This window comes from Quercus lobata, chromosome 3, assembly GCF_001633185.2.
Source record: "Quercus lobata isolate SW786 chromosome 3, ValleyOak3.0 Primary Assembly, whole genome shotgun sequence".
Classification (NCBI taxonomy): domain Eukaryota; kingdom Viridiplantae; phylum Streptophyta; class Magnoliopsida; order Fagales; family Fagaceae; genus Quercus; species Quercus lobata.
The window spans coordinates 58,492,286-58,517,073 of record NC_044906.1 but is presented as its reverse complement, the minus strand read 5'-3'; the positions used below and the strand labels follow the sequence as shown (position 1 = coordinate 58,517,073).

The following is a 24,788-nucleotide window of genomic DNA, read 5'->3' as shown; positions in this document are numbered from 1 at the left end:
TCTATTGAAAACACAAAAAAAGTATCTATTGACTTAGAGATCATGGACAAGTCGAGATTAAGTAGAGAAGCATGTTTATTGGGTAAGACCGTAAGAGAGAGAGATTAAAAGTACAGTTTCATTAGTTTCAATTCAAACATAAAATTTAATATTGTATCAATTTAAACCCTTACTCAATTGAACACCTTAATCAAACCATACAATTTAATTAACCATAGACTTTTAAAATCATATCAATTTAAGCCCCCAACTCAATCAAACCCTTAAAATAAATTGATACAATTTTAAAAATCCAAAGTTTAATTTAAAATAAACAAAACTATAAAATTTTTAATTATGTGATTTAATTTGAAACCATACAAAACATAGAGTTAAAATGTATTTTATTCTATTATTTTCTATTCCTTATTTATTTTAATTTTTCCAGACATTTTAATATTTTATTTCTTTTCATTCTTATATAAAACTTCAAACCCAAGTACTGTTTATTTCTTTTTCATTCTTATACAAAACTCCTAACCCAAATCTAAGTATTTATTTGGAATTGGGATGCCTCTTTTTCTTTTTTTCTTTTTTCTTTTTTTTAACGCATCACTGAACACTAATACAATAAACAACTTTTTCCACTATTTGTTAAGGCAACAATTGCAATTATTTCAACACCACTTTCACATGAGACCACCTCTTACGTCATTTTTCTTATACACCAATCACAATAGGTCAACACAACAATTTTGAAAAATGTTGTAAAAGTTTGTTTCATTAGGCTTCTTGTACAACAAATTGGTCCATCCAAAAAGATTGCCATTGTATTGGAATTATGGTGGTTCTTGTATTACCCTTCTTTATAGGGTGCCTATTGATTGCAATCATATTGAGGCAAATGTAGGGCATCAAACCACAAACGCAAAATAACATCCCCCCCAAGCACCAATACAATAACTTGATTTTGACAGTGACAATGACGCACTAACTTTTCCCGCAAGACCATTATTTTGCCAGTGACTAATGCTTCCAAGACTCGCTTATATTTGAAGGGTAGCAGCTATGGAACCAGCGAGGCTAAGAACTTCAAATGGTGGCTTGTTCTTCACTGCCCTAACTGTTATTGGACATGAGTCTGTTATCCAAAAGTAGGTCAGCCCATTATCAGGATTACCTGTATAGAACATGGAAATAACAGAGAAAATGGATTAGACTATCATACTCTAGAGACAATATAATTGCCATCATATCCATTTCAAAGGAAACTTTATATATATGCAAAGGAGTGGAAACACAAGAATCCCTGTCAGTTACTTTTTGTAATAAACTGTGTCTGAAAGACTGAAAATGTAAGAGCAGAGCATGCAATACCTCCATTATCGTATTCAAAGCGTTCCCACGACCTATTAGGGAATATTCCATGTGTCACATAAGCACTGATTTTTGTTGCTCCATGGGCAGCCAATACTCTCTAAAAGAAGCAAGAGTGTAAGTATGCACTTCAGAAAGACTAACCAATAAACATGGAAAAAAAAATGGAGTGGTATTTTTCAGTGCAAAGGTCTAAAAGCAGGGGCACAAAAGATGAATTTAGTGAAGTGAGTTTTCATTTTCCAACCCTGTGAACAAGGTTTCCATGTATCCCCACTTACTCTATCTTCACAAACAGTACAGTTTAGAATGGCCAAAATCATGTGACCAACTTCAAAATTGAGAGCAATGTAGCCAAATCATACACCCACATTGGTCCAGGAGCTGGCTATAACGCATAAGCCTTGGTTGATGTATAGAGAAACTACATGGGGCAGCAAGCAAGAACTGTACTTTAAGGTTGTACTTACAATTTTTTTTATATGTTACCACTTTTAAAAATTAAGAAAATCAGCAATAACAACCCAAAACTTTCTTCCAAGCAGTTTTAGACATATATCAGTAAACCAGTAGGTATCAGTGTATCACCCCTTAAGAAGCTTTAGTTGTTAGGAGTTCGACCAAACATAATAATGGTATTTATCTGTCCCCAAGTTGTTTAACTCAAATCTGTAAGATCTTATTCCAAATCCACGGCCATCTAAGGTAGTCTATTTTTTTAGCAATAGCCAGGGAACTCAATATTAATGCCTCATACCACAACCCTTTGACAAAATGATCAATTCAATTCATCAGCTGTTTGTCCTAACCATACAATGGATATGATACGATGCACAATCATGATATGTGTTGGTATAACTACTATTGTGCAGGTCTAAATGGTGGGATTACTAAAAGTCAAACTTGATGCCTCAACATTTGTGCATGTTCTCCAGATTGCAAATATAAATCCAGATTGAGAAACTACATAAGAACTAACATAGTAAGAACAAAATGTGCATGAATTTGTGTACCTGGCATTCAATAAGAGTGCCACCTGATTGGACCAAATCATCAACAATCACAACATGCCGTCCTGCAGGATCTCCCTCCTTAATTCGAACTATTCGCTTGTCTCCTTCCCGAACTTTTGCACAAACAATCTGTAAATCAATTGTGCGATGCAGGCAACCAGGGACAAGATTAGTTGTACAGTCAGAATGTAAACCAAATGCAAGCATCTCTGTGAATATATTATGAAAAGTTATAGTTGAGCAGATAGCATCTAGATCTATGGCTGAAGCAGAATTCAAAAAGGTCATTTCATTTCATAGGATATAAGGGAGAGAAATAATCAGCTGAGATCAATTAAGAGGATCGAGAAATGTCATTTCCTCCATACAAATTAAATTGCATCCAATATCACCACAAACACTAAAATAAAATTCCCACTTGGAGATTTCCCTTTCTCCCCCTAACCAAACAGACAAACTGCATGATCATATCCATCCTTTTTTCTTAAGTGCACATTAGATTCAGAAAAACACAGCTTTTATGAACATACCCAATTTACCTTTGCAGTATTAGACTCTTAAACTTTAACCTAAGGCCACTAGGGAAACCTGCAGGATACAAACTGAGCTGCAGCCCATTGGTATATCCCATCCATCATAAACATTCGCATACATTGTAAAAGAAGGTTTCCTACCAGCAAATGTTTGCTGGGGACACAAGCCCCCAAGTAGACACTACAGCCAGCCAAAAGATATATTTAATTAATAAAACAAGAGATCCAATGTATTTCCCTGGTTCACTCCAGAAAAAGATCAGATATTAGGCCCTAAACTCTTGGTTAGAAATAATTCACTCACATCGTCTCATCCTAGATAGATCCTCAATCCATGTATCCAGAAGGACTAGATGTGGGGGTAATGGTGCGTGCAGTATAATGATCATATCCCCAGAGTTGACACAAACGAATATATATTTTAACATAAACATAATCTACTTTGTGGTTTTTTAAAATAAAAAGAGCAGATTGTTTAATTTAGTGCAAAACATCAAATTAACTGGAGTAAAAATTGCATCAAATTTACACAAGAAAAAGCACAAAAAGTAGTTATATATGCCTATGCATGAGTATAAGTGAAACACAGGATTCTTGTTAAACAGAAAAATTTATATAATACCGTTGGGAAATGCTGCAGTTGTGTATGAAATCGTTTCCATGCACCATCATCCGGAAAGGCAACAGATATCTGAAAAAATGAAGAACACCAGCATTCATTGTCACAGGTGAGAAATTGCTCCAAGTTAATAACTCTTATCAACATCTAATCTCCAGGTTTCCATAATTTCCAAGAGCGACTTCACAGTCACTGATTACGATCAATCATTTTTACTCTCACTGCTACAAATTCTTTGATAATCTTCTCCATCTTGTCTAAGTGCTGAGACATGCTCTTCCCCTCTTGCATCTTAGCATTTCAATTTTGAGGTACAAAATTAACCTAGACCCTGGATTCCAGACTCAAAAAATGAAAAAAGTGAACTGTATTGCTAAAGAATACATGCTTACTAATTAGAAAAGCATCCCAATTGGTTTTTTCAGAAAAAGGAACATCAAATAAAAAACATATATAATATAGCTTGGCCACTAGTCTGAATACAGGTAATTAGGTTGAAACCATTAGAAGCAAATAACCATATTCGGGGGATCTTTCAAGTATAGGAACAATCAAAGTTTCTGGTTTTACAGTTCCCATATCCTAACTAAGGAATTTAAACTATTTATTGTGCAGGTTACCCAGAAGCCCTTGTCTCTTGTCTCTGGGGTTTCAAACATGAGTAGCCTTCACCATATTAGTGAATTCTTAAACAACAACCCCATAAACTGGGAAAAAAAACACCTCTACAAATATGAAGCTCAACATGTATCTTACATGCCCAAAAAGAAAAGAAAAGAATCTTACATTGTCAGAATCAGGGAGCTGTTGGAGCCTATTTTTAAGTAAAGGTATCCCACTATCAAAGCATGGTAGAATATTATCACCAAAGTAGAACCTCTCCTAAGATACAGCATGATAAAGAAAGCAGATGGTCAAAAATTTTCGAAACAACAAATTGTATACGCTAAAAAAAATGCGCCCCAAAAAAATCTCACATATTAACCAACAAAATAAATTGTATACACTAATATCTGCAAATATAATCGATAATGACCTTTAATTCAAATGCTGCCAATAGCTTTGTAGCTCAATGGCATTACTTGGTCTCCTTTATTAGGGGTACCAAAGTTTGAATCCCCTCTTGCCCACTTGTAACATTTTTTGATAATCTGATAGTTACAATGAGGAAGAGGGGGATTTCAACCCTGAATGTATCCATTGGAAACACCAGGATGTCCAATTGAACCACAAGGCTCTTGGCACCCACTTGTTATAACAATTGAATGATCAAAAACCTCAAATGTCACCTCCTTCTGTTCTAAAAACAAGGTGAGTGTAAAGTTTCAAGATCCACTCGATACGTCTAAAATTTACCCAAAAAGGCCAAAACATAAAAACAATTCTACAAATACAAAGTAGAAACCTGCAAAGCATGGATATCGAAGGTCACTAGGCTAGTAGGCCCTCCCCTCGAAATCGGTATGTTTGACAAAATCCTAGCAAGAGTAAAAGCTGTTGCAACATCTCCTTCATCCTCCATACGCTCAGAAGTGCCCGTGGGGAAAAACGGAAGTACTAGTGTGAATGAGGAGATGAATAGTTTCGGCAACGCATATATCACAGACAGCTGCTCAAATATTACTCCAGGGGAACTAAATGAGGCAAGAAACGCTACATGCTGTCCACGAATGCCTTGTGCATTAGGTATGAACAAGTTGGGGAATCCATCATCAAATGTCCTAAACCATAAATTACCCAAAAAAAATGTCATACACAAAATGAGAGAAACTAAATCCAAGTTCAACTCCACCACTTTAACGTAAATCAATCACACTTGTAATAGCACATTTCTAGTGATCAAACATCCTCCAAGGTTTTTTTCTATTTTTCCTTAACGAATATTATAATTTAACATTTCTAGTTGCGATATGATAATCATTAAATCTAGTACACGTCTAATTTCACAATATGCTAAATTGGTTGACAATAGGGGAAAATGACTATTTGGCCTTAAATTTTTAACCATATGACCAAACAGTTCTTTTTTCAAACTATATAACAAAATACCCCTGTTTTGAAACTTGAAATTGCTGATGTTAAATTCTACTTTGAACTCGATGTTGCTAGTGTCAAGTTATGCTTATGTCATAAATATCGAATTCCAAAACAGGGTATTTTACTACATAATTTGAAAAGGAGACTGTTATGCTACATAGTTAAAAAAATTAAGCCTAAATAGCCATTTTTCCCCGACTTTTTCTGCCACTACCTTTATAACAGAGCCATCATTTTTGAACAATGCTACGGACACCAAAAATTTCACAAACATTCAAGTTAACAATACCCACCACTAACGTTACTTTTTTTTATTTACGGTATGAAATTTTTTATCACATTTTTTTGCCCACCAAACCATGCACTTGAAATTGGGTGTAATTTAACCAAAAAAGAAAAAAAGAAAAAAAAGAAATTGGGTGTAATTATAATTTCGGTTATCACTGTTCTGTGGGACCCATGAAAGCTAAATTTGTTTCGTGGGTCCCAAAGCCGGTAATGGAGTAATAATGTGGTATTCCAAAAGGGATTTTTTTTAATTCCAAATTGTTGCGAAACAGAAACAGAAATCATGGAAATGATAAACTGACCTCCAGTTGATGGAACGGAGCTCAATTGCATCGGACTCAGCGGCGACTCTCTCGGCCAGAGCCTTGGTGTCATCGCAGTAAAAAAGGCAGACCCTCTTCACATTCTTGGTAGGCGAATCCATGGAAGAAGCAGAAGCAGCAGCCATTGAGTTGGAGATAGGAGAAAAGGGTTGGATAATTCGAACTGGATCGGACCAATTCTTGGGCTTGTCGAACTCGAAGCTCGTGATCTCGCACCTCGAATTGATACACTGCCTCCTGATCTTGTTCGAGGATTCGAGACTCGGGAATTTGAGAAGGGATTGAGAAATGGAAATGGGTTTGAGGGGTTTGAATGCGTGAGAGTTGGGGTTTTGGGAAGGAATGTTGGGTCGAGTGGCCGCCATGTGGCGGACACTGCTGTTGCACTGTAATGTTACGGTGGAGCCTTGTAGGTGCGTGTAAAGTGTAAACAGTAAAACAAAACAAAAGGCGCAATTTCTGATAGTTTGGTTGGTGGGCTCTCTGGTCTTTTTGAGAGTTGAGACTGAGATTGAGTCTGACTGTCTGAGAGAGATGACTATATAGCCTTTAGTTATAACTCCTTACCGTGGAAATGACACGTTTTTTGCGTTACTGTAGTACACTTGCGTTCAAACTTCAAAAGGACACGCCTCTTCCTCTTGTGGAGTAGTTAGATTAGAGCTATTCATGAAAGTCCAACAAGGCAACACTCCTATTAAAAAAAAAAAAAAAAAAAAAAATTCCAACACCACTTGTGTACGTGAAAAAGTATAGTAACACATTTTTTTCATTTTCAAATCTGCAACATGAGAGAGTGTGATTACTGATTAGTGAGAAAAGGACACCCCTCTTCCTCTTGTAGAGTAGTTAGATTGGAGCTATTCATGAAAGTCCAACACCCCTATTAAAAAAAAAAAAAAAAAAAAATCCAGCACCACTTATGTACGTGAAAAAGTATAGTAACACTTTTTTTTCATTTTCACATTTGCAACGTGAGAGAGTGTGATTAGTGAAGAAAAAATGATTGGTCTATATGTAAGTGATGGTTAGTTATTTATAGTCTACCATGTCAAAATTTTGGGAGATTCTAGCCTTTTGCCCTTAATTTTTTTTAAAATTTAGCAATATGCCCCCATTTCGAAACTATATAGGGATATGTCCCTGTTTCAATACTCGATTATCTTAAAATCGAGTTCCAATGAAATACTCGATTTGTAGAAAATCGAATTATGCCCAATAAAACTAAAAAAAAAGCATGCAACTCGATTTTAGAGAAGTCGAGTTTCAAAACGCCGCTATAGGGATTTAAAACATCACTATAGGGCTCCTTGAACCTGGTATGGGGACTTGTAAAAATTTTTTGCAGGAAAACGCCGCTATAGGGCTTTAAAATGTCACTATAAGGCTTAAAAACGCCACTATAGGGCTACCTGAACGGGGCAATCACACTAATAAAAAAAATTTGCAGGAAAACGCCGCTATAGAGCTTTAAAACGTCACTATAGAGCTTAAAAACGTCACTATAGATCACCCTGAATATGGGGCAATCACACTTATAAATTTTTTTTTTTCCATGGAACTCGATTTCCTGAAACTCGAGTTCGATGTAAATTTTTTTTTTTTTGAAGTTTGATCGGGCATAACTCGATTTTCTACAAATCGAGTATTTAATTGAACTCGATTTTAGGGTAATCGAGTATCGAAACAGGGGCACGCCCCTATATAGTTTGCAAATAGGGGTATATTGCCAATTTTTTTAAAAATTAAGGGTAAAATGCCAGAATCTCCCAAAATTTTGACAAAAAAGTTAAGGAATAATTTGTGATCCTAAAGCTACTCTAAATAGATTGTACAATAAACCAACAAATTATAAATATTCTCCAAGTTTTGATTTTAGAAATTTATCTCATGATTTGGGTTTTGATAAGCATCCAATATTGAAGAAGCATTAGACGGCAACAAAATTTTACAACTCTTAGAGCATTCAATACATGTATAATAGAAAAATGTGTAAAATTTACATAATTTTACCTTAAAATGCCTTACGTCAATTAATGTATAATTTTGTAAATTTACAAGTTTGATATAATAATTGTGTAAATTTATACTAGCATTATTCATTTTGCATTTCATTTTTTACTTTTTTTCTTATCTCAAGAATAAAGAAAGAAAATGGATGGTAGTTGTTGTGTGTAAATAAAGAAAAATAATTTTTTTTTAAAAAAAAATCAAGAAAAATTGATATTTTAATGAAATGTAATGTAAAATAGGCTTGTTCAGGATCCAACTGGCACCAATGAAATTGGCCAACGCCGAACCGATCCAACCCCTTCCAAGCCCACCATAGGTGTCTGACGTGATGGTCAGCGGCGATCTGGACAAACCAAAAACATCTGGTGCGGCGAGTAGTGGCTATTTTGCACTCCAATGAGAAACCGCACCTCACCAGCATATATATATATACACACACTATAATTTAACATATATGTATCAATGTTTACAATTTTATATTTTTATGTTTCAGTAGATTGAAGAAAACCCAGAGAAGACATGAAAGCAAATGGAAGGAAGAGCGGATTATATATATATATATATAATCCGGCACTAAAACTACATTGTTTTAGGACCTGATATCAAATTTTAATATCAACTCCAAAACAACATAGTTTTATCATCATATTTATGAAAAAAAAATAAAGTTTTTTCGCCTTCTAATTTAAAACCCTAGGTTTATTTAACCACCCTTCTCCATATCTCTCACTCTCATCTGTCTGCCTCTTCCAATCCTAGCAAGTCAACAACAAAAGTCTTCATCTCTCCTCTCTCTCTCTTTCTCTCTCTTCCCTCAACCTCCGCCACTTACTACCATTGCAATCTAGTGTTCGATGCTACGTTTTTTGGAGTTTCACCCTCTCTCCTCTTTGTCACAATATTCTCAAGAGTTTCTAGTGATGATTCTGACTTTAGATACACTTCCTTGCAAATGTAATGCTTTCTACCAGGTTTGTTTATGTAATTTATTTTCAATGGTTTTGTTTGATCTTTTATAGGTTTGGTTTAGTTTTTTTTATTTGGGTTTTTGTAATTTGAAATGGGTATGTTTGAGAGAAAGATTGTGAATTTGTTTTCTTTTGATTTTTTTTTTTTTGGAATATTTGGGTTATTTATTTATTTATTTATTTTTTTATGAGTTTGATGTGGTTTGGGTTGTTAATTGCATTGTGTTTGGTTCCTGAGAAAATGAGTAATTAACCAAACTAACCGCACAGAACCGGTATTTTGCACTACACCTTGTGTAGACCAGTTCCCACCCCTCCACAGGTGAGGTGCAGTTAGGGATGAGAGAAAACCGCCCCTATAGGTGCGGTGCAAAAATGCCCCAAAAAATCAGCCGTACCGCACTGTGAAATAAATAATTTGATATGGATAGTTTTAAAAGTATGCAAAATCAAAAAAGAAAAAAAAAATTCTTATACTAAAATAGACAATAATTTTTGCTTGAGTTAATGCAATGACATATTATAATTAATGTAATATTATTTTCACACATCATTCCTATTATGTCACCATATTGTGTTTTTAAACTTATGGTTCAATAATTGAAGAACGTCACATCAACTATTTTTATGTGTGCAATGACTAATCGTAAGAAGTTTTGGTTACGTTAAACATAATTTACAGGCAAGATGCACTTTTGGTGCTTCAAGGGCCAGTTTCAATTTAGTTTATCTTTAACTGCATCAATTTAGTTTTAAATTGAAATTCAATTTAGATCTCTTGGTGTTTCCTCCACTCCCAAGTCCCAACTATTGATGACAAAAACTGGGGATAAGGTTTGACAACAAATAATTTTTTTTTTTTTATAAACGTTTGACAACAAAGTTAGTTACAACTAACAATAAAAAAATAATATGTATTCCTCTCACATGCAATGCATATGATTTGTTTAAAATAATTATATAAAATGTGGTTTAGTAAGGTCACAATTAAGTTTGGAATCAAACTCTGTATAAAAATAAATAAATATATAAGAAGGACAAAACCAATGGGACAAAGTTTGGCTACAACTCTCACTTAAAAATTAAAATGGTTGCATATTTTGAAAATCTAATTATTAAATTACATGTTCTTTATGTTTTTAACACGCATATCAAATTTTGTACCAATTGAATGATATTTACTATTTGATCCATAAATTTATTTTTAATACACAATTTTAAAATACAAAAACTTGAAATTTAAATATTTGATTGATAACATAGTTATTGATATTTGATCTTGAAAATTTTGTGAGTATAGAGGATATAAAAATAAAATGTAATTGAATTCACATCCAATAAAAACAAATTGAATGGAGTTGTGGCCATTGGCTATAAACTAAACTAGTTTGTAGCCAAACTTTATCCAAACCAAAGTGGCTGAAAATTAGTTGCAATTTAATTTTGACAAAGTTTAGCTTCAAACTATCTTTTCCAATTTACCATGTGCCAATTTATAATATTATTCACATATATTATTTAAACAAGTTACATGACTCATTAAAAAAAATTCATGTGACTAAAAACTATATATTAATGGCCTTATTAATTGTCACATAATGAGTTAGAGGAAGGTAACTCAAAACCCGTTTGACACTAAACTTTTTTTCATACATTAATAGCTGGATTCAGAAGCTATGTGCAAGAGAACTTCAACTTTCAACTCGAACAGTTGGCACACAAGGTGAGAGAACGGAAACAAATGGCTTCATGTTTCTAATTTATATGATTCATGACAATAGGACCATAAAAGCAACATTGTTGTCGCTCTTTATTCTCAAGTTTAGTTTAGGGTTCCATTTGACATGTAAATTAAATGATATAATCAAACTAAGATAAAATATTTATAATTATCATATTTGTTGCTCAATATTCTTAAATTTTGAAACTCATGATCTTATGGGTTTCGGTTTGCTCAACTGATAAAGCATTTTGTTATCAAATAAGATATTTGAGGTTTGGTCCTTACCTACATTAAAAATTAATTGATTTCTTGATTGGATAATAAAGAAAACTATTAAGACTAGATGTCATAAGCTCAAACTCTATTTAAAAAATAAAAAACCAAACAAATAAACAAACTCACGAATCCCATGTCTGAGGATCCTATCATACGTATAGTCCATAGAGTTACAATTTTGCTGATGATAGAACTACTTGATGCATAGGCCCACCAAATATAAATGACCCTTGCAGCCCAGATAAGGGATGAAGGTCTCACAGTCACATTGTAATCATTTTATTAGTGTTACACTGTAGTTGACCTTGTGTTAGTAATTTCATTGTCAAAGCTTTTGTTGTTATTGCATATTTTTGTGTATTCAAATTTATATTTTTATTTCAATTGTAATGACACCTATAAGAACAAAATTAAAACCTTTAAAAATCAATGAACGACTAAGAGTCTCCCAAAACCCTTGAGAGAGAAACTTGTGTAGTCTTTATTCCTTCACCCTCTCCATAGTGTCATACTTTTGATAGGAGAATTAATCCAAACACTCTTGATCAACCCTAAGTGCAGAGGATTATTGCTAGAAACCATAAAGGCAATCACAAATCTTCAAGTAGTCTTGGAGTATCCAAAAATTAGGATTTGCAGTCGACAATTGACTTGCATAATCAGATTGCTGAGAAGAAATACGACCAGTACAACCTATTGCTGGTGCGAGTAAGGAGCTTGGATACTAGAACCAATTACTTATGCTGGAGGTTGTGTAAGCTGTTTCATATTGCAATTATGTTCTTAGTGGATTTAGTGAATTGGGCATGACCCTGTTTTAGTGTTTTCAAGCAAAGTGTGCGATGCCTTGATTATCAAACCAAGGAAACTCCCCAAAATGGGGACTTCTTGATTTTGTACTTAAATAAATCTTATTGTATTTATTTAAAAAAAAGAAAAAAAAAAGGGAGAGAATAATCACTTAATATTTTTTGATTGATTAATTGTTTTGTCAATTATTTTTTGGAGAATAGTGTGACTGTGTTGTCAAAATCTACTATCAAAGATGCTGACATAAAGATGACGACATGGGTCAAATTAGTTTTCTTCGCAATAATCAGTTCTCTTGTTGGATGCACTGTATTTTCGTGCTTGTTTTTCACCACTCCTATAGTCCTATATCTCATATTATTGTATTGATACTTTTCACTAAACCCCTGTGTCACATGGGTCCGCAGATAGCAGATAGTTTTTGATAATTTTACATTATCAAACCAATAAGAAGAACAATAAAAATAAAAATAAAATAAAACACACCAAATTGAGAGAGAGAGAGAGAGTCCTGAACAAACAAACATGGACCATTACATTCAAAGAGAATGAAGGATGTGGTGCAATGTGTCAAAAGAGATTGGATCTGTGGATTATAAATCTAATCATTAGATAATATGTTCTTTATATTCTTAATACATATTAAATTTTTTTGCCAATTGAAAATTATTTACTAATTGATCCATAAACTTATTTTTAATACACAAGGTTAGGCTACAAAAAGCTTGAAATTTAAATATTTGATTGATGACATAACTATTGATCTTGACTTTCTGAAAATTTTGCAAACATAGAGGATATAAAAGAAAAATATAATTCAATGATATATTTATCAAAATTCATATTTAATAAAAATATACTAAGTAGAGTATAAACATTGGCTATAAACTAGTTTGTAGCCAAACTTTGTCTAAATCAAAGTGGCAAATGAAAATTAGTATAGATTTAATTTGGACAAAGTTTAGCTCCAAACTATCTCTTCCAACCTACTAGGTGATGATATATAAGATTATTTATGTGTATTATTTAAACAATTCACATGACTTATTAAAAAAAAAATTACATAACTAAAACTATATATTAATGGTCTCTTCAATAGTTACATAATTAAGGTAACTCCAAACCGGTCTTTCATCAACCCAAAAAAAAAAAAAAAAAAAACTCCAAGCCAGTGTGAAATTAAATTTTTTTTTTATATATATTTATTTATATATTCATTAATTAGTTGGATTCAGGAGTTAAGTGCATGAGAATTTCAACTTTCAACTCAGAACCATTGGCAGGCAAAGTGAGAGAATGGAAACAAATGGCTCCAGATTCCAAATTGATATGATTCATGACATGATGTTGAATGCTCTTTATTCTCAAGTTTAGCTTAGGATTCAATTTGACATGTAAATTAAACGATGAAATCAACCTATAGATAAAATACCTATCCTAATCATATTTGCTGCTTGATATACTTGAATTTAAAACTCATGATTCGTAGATTTCAGTTAGTTCAATTGATAATTTTTTTTTTTATTGAATAAGAGATTTGGTGTTTGATCCTTGTCTATATTAAAAATCAATTGATGTCTTAATTTGATGATAAACAACAATTATCAAGAGCACACGTCATAGATTAAAACTTTATAATAATTTTTTTTTTTTTTTACAAACTCACAATCTTATATTTAAGAGAAGTGTTACAACAAATCATAGCTAGTAAATTATTATTGGTTATAATTTAAACATACTACTAAAATTATTTTTTTGTTTAAAAATAACAACCTGTCACTTTTATAAGTGTTGTGGATATAACATTTTTCCGTGTCTAAGGATCCTATCATGCCTATAGCAGACATAGTTGCAATTTTGCTGGTGATAGAACTACTTGATTCTTAGGCCCACCGAATATATATATTGCCCTTACAGCCCAGATAAGGGATGAAGGTCTCATATGCTTGTGCATGTTTTTTTTTTATGAGAACATACTTGTGCATGTTGGATTGCCACTGAACTGTTAACAACAATGAGCCCTCTATGGAACACAGATGGGCCGCTTTTCCAATTTTGCTGATGCATTTGATGTTCTCCAATGGGTCAGGGACCTTGGGCCTCAGAGTTTTCAGGATGTCTCTCCATTGTTTAATTTCGTACCAATCCGCTTGACTACAAAAGGAAACCACAAGCCTTTTTACCAAAAAAAAAAAAAAAAAAAAGTTTAGGAATAAAGAGCTAGATTTTTGCCAATATATATGCCTTTTTCTATGATCCATTTATGTCTTAATTTTTTATTTTATAATTTATATCATTCATTAATTGGATTTAAATTACATCTCATGTAATCATTTTTATTACTGTTTTTTTATTAGTTTTTTTTTTTTTTAAATTTTTATAGAGTTTCAACTTATGGGAGTTTTCGATATTTTTTTTTTTAATCATCAGACCAAGAAAATAATTTTTCTTAAAAAAATAAAAACCAATCGGGTTTTGGTGTAGAGGGATTAATCCTCAGGTTTTTTTATTCTATCATTAGAGATTTTACTAGTTGAGCTAATTGGAACACACATTTTATTAGTGTTACATTGTAGTTGGCTTTGTGTTGGTGATTAATTTCTTTATCAATAGTTCTTGTTGTAATTGCATATTTTTGTGTATTTAAATTTCTGTCTATATTTCAATTATAATTGTATGACACCTATGAGAACAAAATTGAAACTCTTAAAAATCAATGAACGAATGAGAGTCGACCAATCCTTGAGAGAGAAACTTGTGTAGTCTCTATACCTTCACCCACTTCACAGTGTCACACCTTTGAGAGGAGAATTAATCCAAACACTTTTGATCAACCTTGAGTGTAGAGGATTGTTGCTAGAAACCATAAAGGCAATCACAAATCTTCAAGTAGCCTTGGAGTATTCGAGAGATTGGATTTGCAGTTGGCAATGAATTTGCATTATCAGGTTGCTGAGAAGGAAAAATGACTAGTACAACCTATTGCTAGCAAGAGTAAGGTGCTTGGATACTAGAACAATTACTTACATTAGAGGTTGTCTAACTTGTTTTTTATAGCAATTGTCATTTTAGTAAAATTAGTGAATTTGGCATGGCCCTGATTTGGTGTTTTCAAGCAAAGTGTGGGATGCCTTGTTTGTCAAACCAAGGCACCTTTTTAAGAAGGGACGTCCTTGATTGCATACTCAAATAAATCTTATTGTATTTATTAAAATAAAAAAAGAATAATCACTATTTTTTATTGATCAAGTGTTTTGTCAATTATCTTTGGGTGAATAGTGTTTTGTCCAAATCTACTACTATCAAAGATGCCGACATAAAGATGAAGACATGGGTCAGATTAGTTTTCTTCGCAATAATCAATTCTCTTGTTGGATGCACTGTATTTTTGTGCTTATTTTTCACCCCCCACTCCTATATCTCATATTATTGTATTAATACTTTTACATTATCCTGGTTGATTCGATCATGAATTAATAATAATATAATTAGCATTATCATCATCAAATAATGCTAATAAACCAAACTTGGTTAAGTCTAACCTAACCAAAGTCCTGCCGCGTATATAGAAAATGTGAAAGTGAATGAAACATGACAAAATATGACTGAACACTCTGAATTGAATTGCTCTTTCACGACCACACTACCCAGAAGAAGTACAAAAATAAAAATAAAATAAAACACACCAAATTGAGAGAGAGAGACAGAGACAAAGACTTGGCAAACAAACATGAACCATTACATTCAAAGAGAGTGAAGGATGTGGTGCAATAATGTATCAAAAGAGATTGGACCCCGTGGATTTTAAACCAAGAACTCATAGTTTGAAGCTAGGCCACTCTTCTTGCATGAACTTTATCCGTTTGGCTTTAAAATATATACAGAATCCAAATAATCCACACTAATTTTCAGTGGCTCTCTTGGTATATGCGTTCCCATAGTGCCACGTGATATATGATATATCTTTTGGCTAAGACGAAAAAAAAAAGAAAAAGAAAACTCCGGATTTTTGTCAGGAACACATAAAACGGTCACAACTTGGGCGTGCGTATCTCTGTGCTTAACACATGAACTGAGCTAGCTATAGCCTCTCGTGCGGATAAAAACTCCAAACCCAGTTCACAGGTACCTATTTCAATCTCAATAATCACCGTTTGAAACCCAGCTGAAACATAAAATATATATATAATCTATTTTGTTGTTTATGATAATAAATTGTGTTTTGTTTCTGAGATTAGGACTGTTTATTGGGTAGATATTTATTTTATTCTCTCTTTGATTTTCTTTTTTCATGGTTATGAATATGGGCATTTATGTTCTAAATGGGCTTTTTGGATCCACGCATGCTCAGTTTTAACTATGATTCTGTTTGATAGAGATTGTTGTTCACTGGCCTTACTGTTTTGTTAACCATGAATATTATCATTATTCTTTCAGTCTTATTTAGTCAATTTTTTTTTTTGTTCAGTCTTAAACATCCATTCTGCGTTAATTGTGGATTTATTATTATTTTTCCCCTGTTTGATTGTCAAATAAGAGTTAAATATTTTGAAACTGATTTTAATGTCTGTTAATTATTTGGTTTTGAAGTATTGAGAGTGACTTTTAATTGCCGAAGCCTAATGAATGACCTCTGCCATCTTTGCTTTAGCAGAAGATTGTTATTCAAATTTATCAGTTGCATGAAATCTGGGTTTGTCTACACATCTGTCGTTTAATTGGCACTTCCGGGTGTTTTCAATGGAGACCTCCAAGTTTCAAAAGAATCAAACCCCCTTTACTAACTGTTGAATTATCACCCCCAAAAAAAAAATGTTAAGAGTGTATAGGCATCTTCATATTTCTTAATTCAAACAATTAAAATGAAAAATATTTTATTTAGTATTTACCATGTAGTTATTCTTCATGGCATTTCTTGGCTTGGCTTGGCTTGTTACTAGCACATGTTCTTTTTTTATTTATTTATAAATTCATGTTAGGGAACTGAGTTCATAGGTTTGTGTTTCACCTTCTTTCTGGATAGGGGTAACATCTGTGAGAAGGTTACTACTTCATCATGTCTCCCAGGGCATTAGACTATGAGTCGCTGAATGAAAACGTGAAGAGGGCCCAATATGCTGTTAGAGGGGAACTGTATCTTCGTGCTTCTGAGCTTCAGAAAGAAGGGAAGAAGGTATACATACTTACTCTCTTCGGCTGTTATGTAGTAATAGATTTTGTGTTGCTTAAGCCTTGTTGTAGAGATTTGATTAGTGCTGCTGTTTATAAGCTTTTTGTTCAATTTGTTTCATTTGGCAGTGAACTTGTTATGTAATCTCTTATAGATTTATTGGAGTGGTATGGATTTTAACTAAATTAACCTTCTCTTTGTTCATGGAAATTCCTGAAGAGAGTTCTGATTTGAAATGTCAAATTGTTTGGATCTAGGTTTAAGTTGGCAAATTCCAGTCCCAAAAATGTGATGTGGTGAGGGTTGTATACATTGTAAGTTTGTTATGTATTGGTCAATTGCTTCCTTGAAGACTGTGAGTTCATGAAGACTTGCTCAAGCTATTTTAGGGCTCGTTTGAGCAATGATTTAAATCAGGCAAAAACTTGACATGCATGTTTTATGAGAGAGATCACTTTAAGACTATATTGAGAGAGCGTTAAATTCCCATGAGCCTAAACTATCAGAAAATCTCTCATCGAGAATTTCCCTCAAATCACATATAACTTTCATGTCTCTTCCTGTTTGGTAGTATCCCTCTAGATAGATCTTTTGAGCATGGGGTTCCAAATTGAAGTGAGTGAGTTCGTTTGTGGAGGAGGTTCTATAGAAGAAGGCCAGAGTTTTGGAACTGCTGAGGCAGGAAGCAAACAGGTTGTTTGCTGGGCTTACAAGTCATGTCTAGAGTTCAAAAATTTTGTGAGTATAGATTGTTTGTAACTTTAGAATCTAAAGGTTTTCAATTAAGTAGGACTAAAACGGAGTTTAAGGAATGTAAATTTAGTAAAAGTAGAAACAAAGACGAAAGGGTAGGAAGACCGGATGGTCAAGAGAAGGGTGGATGAAGTGGAAAAGCGCATTGGAAGTTTTGTGTGATTGTAAAATGCCTATTAAGTTAAGGGGAAATTTTTTTTTTTTTTTTTAAGAATGCTATACAACCAGCTATGCTCTATGGTACTGAGTGTTGGGCTGTTAAGAAGCAATATATTCATAAAATCATAAAATGAGTGTAGTTGAAATGAAAATATTAAGATGGATAAGTGGAATACATGGAAAGATAGGATTTGAAATGAGGAAATCCGCTTGAAGATTGGGGTAGCCCCTATTGATGAAAAGACAAGGGAGAGTCGTTTAAGATGGTTTGGTCATGTTCAGAGGAGAGCAATTAATGCACCGTAACAAAGAGTGAGTTGATCCAAGTTAAGAGAACAATAAAATGTAGAGGAAGACCAAAACTTACATTTGTAGAAGTAATGAAAAATAACATGTCAATTAAAGAAGTAACAAAGAGTATAACTTTTGATAAAATTGACTGAAGGAAAGAATACATGTAGCTGATTCTAACTAATCTGTTGAGGAACCATAACCAACCCAAAATTTTGGGACCAAGGTTTTGTTGTTGTTGTATAGATTTTTTGTAACTACTGTTTCTTCTACATTGGAAAGTTCTTGGGGGTTGGTTACAAGAGGTTTTTTTTTTTTTTCTTAAAGAGTTTTTCAAAAGTTTTCCACTTTGTCAGCAGAATTCATATGTTCTTTTTACTTTTAATTTTTATTGCTTTGGACTGTGGTGATTATTATTGTTGTTGTGTCCTTTGTTAAACTGCTAATTTTGGGTATAAGTAACAATTAATCCATTACTTAGTTTTGCTGGGGTCAATCTAATATCATTTCGTATCCTAACATCTGTATTAGGTTTATCCGGCAAGCCTGTCAGTACTGTATATGTAGCTTTAATTTGAAATTAGAATCCAATAGGTTTTGGCCGTGTGTGCACTTGCATATGATTATAGCACAACTGTATTGTACGTTGTATTGTACAGTATCATTAGGCTCTTCTATTCTGGGAAAGAGTTTGATTTAGTAGTACTAGTACCTATCTAAAATGCTATTTTAGTCCAATAAAGCATGATAAATATGGTGCTATCTTTGAAGATAATACAAACTTCTTTTTAAATGCCACTCTCCTCTGTGTGTGTGTGTTTGTTATCTCATTATTTTATTTTTATGTCAACAGATTATTTTCACAAATGTTGGTAATCCTCATGCATTAGGACAGAAGCCGCTGACCTTTCCTCGCCAGGTTGATCACAATTGCCATATATTTTGATTCAGTATTTTTTTTAAAAAACTTTTTATATTCACTTCTGGTCAAATCGAATTGTTTTGGAGTTCTTTACAGTATGGTTTGTATTGAACCAAAGAATTGCACTATTGCAGGTGGTTGCTCTTTGCCAAGCTCCGTTTCTACTAGATGATCCGAATGTTGGGCTGCTTTTTCCTGCTGATGCAATTGCAAAAGCAAAACATTATCTTTCATTGACTACGGGTGGCCTTGGTAATCTTTTGACCTGTCTTTAATGTTTTGTTCTTATAAAAAAGGGATTGAAATATCTAAGATAAGAATGTATTATACTTTCTAGGTATCTTAGGTTTTATCTCATTGTTAAAAGCTACATTTTCAGTTGAGCTATCAAAACCTTTTTCTTTCCTAGTATTATGCTCCTGTTAGTCTTTCTTCTTCTTGTCATAAATTTCCACTTCTCCTCATTGATTTACATCTTATTGCTGGTTTAAATGTTGTTCATTTGGCTTCTTGATGAATTACTAAAAGTTTTATAATTCCTTCATTATATATCTAGGTGCTTACAGCGACTCCCGAGGACTTCCAGGAGTAAGGAAGGAAGTGGCAGAGTTCATTGAAAGGCGTGATGGTTATCCAAGGTACTATTGGCGCTTATAAATCTTCGTATAAGTCTGATTTTTCATTTTGACAACAGAGCTTTCAATTTCTGTCACCAAGGTGTTAGCTGAAGGGGTTCATTATTTTGTACTCTAATAACAGTGACCCAGAACTCATATATCTCACGGATGGTGCCAGCAAAGGTGTGATGCAGATCTTGAATACTGTCATCCGTGGTGAAGGGGATGGGGTAATAAATTGTTTTGAAATGAGTCTGTATATAGTTGTCCTCTTGTATCAAGCATGGTTTCTTCTTTGAAGTTCTCTTTTCTTTTCTTTTTTTCTAAATTGTTTTTCCATTTTCTCTTGTTGGTTACTTCAGGGGGCTTTCTGCATTCCCAATTGTTTTGCCAGATAATTCCTTTCATTAATATTTGAGTCTTGCTAGGTTTTGGTTCCAGTACCCCAATACCCACTTTACTCAGCTGCAATCTCTCTATTTGGTGGTTCTCTTGTCCCATATTTCCTAGAGGAGACAGAAAATTGGGGCCTTGATGTCAATAACCTTCGCCAGTCAGTTGCTGAGGCTCGCTTTAAAGGAATAACTGTGAGTATCCGATTGTGAAACTAAGGTGAAACTTGAGAACTTATTAAGAATGGATGGACCGTTGGGTTCTGAATATGAATTGGCATTTAAGTGAACCAGATGTAAGTCAGCTGGTTGACTTCCAGTTGCCCTATTCAAACTTATATTATGGTTCTTGGGAGAATTTTCCCTGCAATATGCATCTATTTTTGTCATGAAGATTTGTTTATTGTCTTCTTCCATTTTGTATATAATATTACAATGCCTTATTTTCTTCTGGTATGGGCTTTTCAATAAGTAAATCTCGAACTATCATTTCTTGTAGTGCTTATAACTAACAACTAAATCTCATATACATTGGAATATAATCAGGTAAGGGCTATGGTGATTATAAATCCTGGGAACCCCACTGGTCAGTGTCTTAGTGAAGCTAATTTGAGAGAAATACTGAAGTACTGTAACCAGGAAAACTTAGTTTTGCTTGGAGATGAGGTTTATCAGCAGAACATATACCAGGATGAGCGCCCTTTTATTAGTGCTAAAAAGGTATATATCCTTGTTCTGTTAGATCTATCTGTGTCTGAGTTTTTGCATGGACTATCAAATTGCTTATATACTCTAGTTTTCTTTAACAATTGGAAGGTTTTGATGGATATGGGGCCGCCTATAAGCAAGGAGCTCCAGCTTGTCTCTTTCCATACTGTGTCCAAAGGATATTGGGGTGAATGTGGACAGCGGGGTGGTTACTTTGAGATGACTAACATTCCTCCCAAGGTTAGTCTTTCTATAAGGTTTTTACTTGTATATATATATCCCATAAGTTGCAAACCTAGCATTTTTTGCATATTTAGGATTTTGTAAAGATATGGATACATCTTACATATATTTCTATCTGAAGTTGCTTGATCAAAATGCACTAAGATGAAGCTAAACCATGTTAAGATGTTAGACCTCATCTTAACATGGTTTAGCTTCATCTTAGTTATTGTTAGCTTCATACAAGCCTCTGAAATTTTCAGTTATTGTTAGCAAATACCAATTCATGACATTTACAAACATAAGGAGCTGTTTTTCTATCATGTTGATTTAATAAGGTAGTTCTGACTTATGTAGAGTGAATTTCAAATACAATTAAGCAACCAATACTCATTCTCCTTTTTGAAATGATATCATGACTTAATCTTGCAGACAGTTGATGAGATCTATAAAGTTGCATCCATATCACTCAGTCCAAATGTCCCTGCACAGATATTTGTGAGTTGAACTCAAATTTTTGTGATGTAATATTCTCCATTGAACTGGGCACCACCAGTTCTTTATTCAAACTAGTTATCTCACAGAGAAAATTACTTACTTTTTTCATTTGCAGATGGGCCTGATGGTGAACCCACCCAAACCTGGAGATATTTCATATGATCAGTTTGTTAGGGAAAGGTATGGCCACTAAGATTCAAGTCTATGCTTTTGCTCCTATTGTTCACATGGATATGAACCTAAAAATCTTTCTGCCTTTTGTGGTTACTCATGGTCATGATTGATGAATGGTCTCACTATTACCTTCATTTTGAAGGAGCAGTATTCAATAAATTAATAAAACAGTTGCCTTAAATACATGGCAGTTAGAAGGAAATTTTTTTTTTTCCTTATAATTGGATAAAAAAGAATTGAATGATGATTCAAATTTTGGGATGTTGATGTTATTTGTGGTATTTAGAGATGGCCTCTTGTTTGTTTGAGTGATGAATAATAGTATTTTATGAACCATGAAACATGCAGCAAAGGAATTATTGAATCGCTTAGGAGAAGAGCAAGAATAATGACTGATGGATTTAATAGCTGCAGAAATGTGGTTTGTAATTTCACTGAAGGTAAAATTTTTGTTTAAAAAGATACATGTGATGTTTTTTTTTTCTTTATTTATTAATTGGTTATTATTTTTGAGTATTCACAAAATTGGCTTTATAGGTGCCATGTATTCATTCCCTCAAATACGCTTGCCACCAAGAGCAATAGAGGCTGCCAAAAGGGCTGGAAAAGTTCCTGATGTTTTCTACTGTCTCAAGCTTTTGGAAGCCACTGGCATTTCAACCGTCCCTGGCTCCGGATTTGGACAAAAAGAAGGGTAACTACTTATATGTTTTTTGTGGGGCTGAATTCTTCTTTAGCTATATTCCCAAAGCATCTTCCTTTTTCTTTTTGAGGCTAGAATAAAGGCCATCTTCCTATTGCTTTCTTTTCAATGCTTCTACTGCCATTTCTGACTAACCATAATTTAAATAAAAAAAATGATAAGGGTAGTTCTTAGAAAATTTGCACAAATTATTTCCCCTACTCTCCGCCCCTATGGTTTTTCACACAATAATTATTTTGTAAAGTGTGATTATGTATTTTTGTATTGTACTTAAATAAGCTAGGCAACTTTATAGTTCTATTTTCCACAGCTACTTAAATACAACTGTACCTAATTGATTACTATTCCATATAGGGTCTTCCACTTGAGGACAACCATCTTACCAGCTGAAGAGGAAATGCCTGAAATCATGAACAGTTACAAGAAATTTAATGATGAGTTTATGGAGCAATATGAAGATCATAGAGGTTACTCAAGGATGTAAAGGGATGCTTCAAATGTCTAAATTTGTATCATATTTTTGGCTATCACAAGCCATTTGATGTATACTCCCCAAACTTTAATAATTTTCTCTCTACTTGGGCTATAAACTTCATGCTGTTGAAGATAATTCTTTGCACTTACTAGATTCCTGTGTAAACTTACATACAATCTCTCTTATGAATCTTGTTCCTTTTGAACCCTAATAAAATGTCATAAAATAGTGCTTCTTTAACTTAAAAGCTAATACTAAATTTGATTTCATATTACCTTGTTCAGCCAAAAAAAAAAAAAAAAATTAATATTGCTAAGAATTCCCATATAGGTTCCTTTACTGTCCTGTATTGTTTCTTCTTTCTCCTAGTTTATTTTTAATGGTTGCCATTATGAAAATGAAACATAAAACTTATTATTAGTTTTCTCTAATATTTCAATAAGTTTACAATGAATCTTGTAGCTTAAATGCTTAATTAGTTGATACCTCAATTTCCAATAGAGACATTTATGATTCAGATCCTCCAACTATCGTTGTATAAAAAAAATTTTTGAATAAATTTCCTTGTGAAAAATTTTAATTTTTAGTTATCTTATAGACAAAACAGAAATCACACTATATATAAGTGCTCACAAATTGAAAATTGTATGATATAGTGATTTTTTTTTTGGTAAAATACGGGGCTAATAAGATTAATCAAAAGCAGTTGGAGCCCAAATTAAACAGGTACAAGGAACAACATTACAATCAAAGGAAAGAGCCTCCATAACAACAAAAGGAGGCGTTACATAAGAAATAAAAGGTTCAGATTGGCCACGGCCAAGTTTTGCAAGAAGATCAGCAACTTTGTTAGTTTCCCTGAAGCAGTGCTGCATGTGGTATTCCTGGAAAACTTGGAGCATGTTCCTGCAATCATCCACGATAGGCTGAGTTAGCCGATTATTACTACTTGGTTTAGAGAAAAGGAAAATGACCTCAGCAGCATCGACATTAATAACAAGCTTGGTAATGTTGAGGTTTTTGGCCATAGTGATGCATCTCGCAAAGCCCAAATCTCAGCAAGAAGGCAGTTTGAGGCACCAATGAGTCTAGAAAAACCTCTAATCCAAGAGCCATAAGAGTCCCTTATAAGCCCACCCCCACCTGCACAGTTTGAGGATAGCAGAACAGATGCATCCGTGTTTAGTTTATACCATCCTAGGTCCGGCTTGGTCCAAGAGACGGGGTGCTGAATTTTTTTGTTTTGTGCGTTAGCTCCTTGGATGAGAAAGTGAAATTCAGCAGCTTTTGCAATACAGATCTTGGCAATAGAGGGGTTGGGCTGCTTTCCTTGGAAAGCCACAGAATTTCTGTTTAGCCATAAGGTCCATAGCCCAAAAATGAAGAGAGTTTTCCAAGGAATGTGGAGGTGTCTTGAAGTGAAGCTGCAAGTGCTATTGATATGCAGCCAATCCAAAAGGGGGAGACCAAAGGATTGAATAGCTTTTGTAGGAACTCCAAGCTGATTCCAAAAACTAACCGAGGCCTGGCATTCCCTAAGAAGATGGTCAATAGTTTCCACGTGGTTGTTGCAAAGAGGGCATGATATGGTGATTAATATAGCATGTTTCATGCCTAACTACTAAAAAAATGCATATATCTTTCAATTATTATTATTATTTTTTTACATTCTTGATGGTGTGTTACTAATTTTTTTCCCTTTCTATTTGACATTGCTTCAATTGTTGCATGATATAGTGTTTTAA

At 33.6% G+C, this 24,788-nt stretch overlaps 2 protein-coding genes across 3 annotated transcripts; one reads left to right on the top strand and one right to left on the bottom strand.

The window, feature by feature from the left end:
• Positions 1–673: 673 nt before the first annotated feature.
• LOC115982491 (ribose-phosphate pyrophosphokinase 4) lies at positions 674–6,843 on the bottom strand. Of its 2 annotated transcripts, XM_031105102.1 has the most exons (7): positions 6,149–6,843; positions 4,927–5,242; positions 4,308–4,403; positions 3,525–3,593; positions 2,370–2,498; positions 1,357–1,456; positions 674–1,159 (listed from the first exon to the last, which is right to left on the bottom strand). In XM_031105102.1, the coding sequence occupies exons 1-7, from the start codon at positions 6,532–6,534 to the stop codon at positions 1,026–1,028; spliced, it is 1,230 nt and encodes a 409-aa protein (XP_030960962.1). In that variant the 5' UTR covers positions 6,535–6,843; the 3' UTR covers positions 674–1,025. The 2 variants fall into 2 exon arrangements, with proteins under 2 accessions (XP_030960962.1, XP_030960963.1); XM_031105103.1 differs by lacking the exon at positions 4,308–4,403.
• An 8,847-nt stretch (positions 6,844–15,690) lies between these two features.
• LOC115982489 (glutamate--glyoxylate aminotransferase 2) lies at positions 15,691–23,283 on the top strand. The gene is made up of 14 exons (XM_031105100.1): positions 15,691–16,084; positions 16,983–17,132; positions 19,186–19,251; positions 19,389–19,506; positions 19,811–19,892; positions 20,014–20,101; positions 20,300–20,458; positions 20,810–20,983; positions 21,080–21,211; positions 21,626–21,691; positions 21,807–21,871; positions 22,214–22,305; positions 22,403–22,559; positions 22,923–23,283. The coding sequence occupies exons 2-14, from the start codon at positions 17,016–17,018 to the stop codon at positions 23,050–23,052; spliced, it is 1,446 nt and encodes a 481-aa protein (XP_030960960.1). The 5' UTR covers positions 15,691–16,084; positions 16,983–17,015; the 3' UTR covers positions 23,053–23,283.
• Positions 23,284–24,788: the final 1,505 nt, after the last annotated feature.

Bases quoted from the DNA above. Each gene is read 5' to 3' on its own strand.
- LOC115982489 (XM_031105100.1), top strand. From the start codon at position 17,016: ATGTCTCCCAGGGCATTAGACTATGAGTCGCTGAATGAAAACGTGAAG. The intron at 21,212-21,625 runs GTTAGTCTTTCT...TTAATCTTGCAG, and splicing joins TGACTAACATTCCTCCCAAG to ACAGTTGATGAGATCTATAA. The intron at 22,306-22,402 runs GTAAAATTTTTG...TTGGCTTTATAG, and splicing joins GGTTTGTAATTTCACTGAAG to GTGCCATGTATTCATTCCCT.
- LOC115982491 (XM_031105102.1), bottom strand. From the start codon at position 6,534: ATGGCGGCCACTCGACCCAACATTCCTTCCCAAAACCCCAACTCTCAC. The intron at 5,243-6,148 runs GTCAGTTTATCA...TTTATGGTTTAG, and splicing joins CTCCGTTCCATCAACTGGAG to GACATTTGATGATGGATTCC. The intron at 1,160-1,356 runs GTATTGCATGCT...TGTTCTATACAG, and splicing joins CTTTGAATACGATAATGGAG to GTAATCCTGATAATGGGCTG.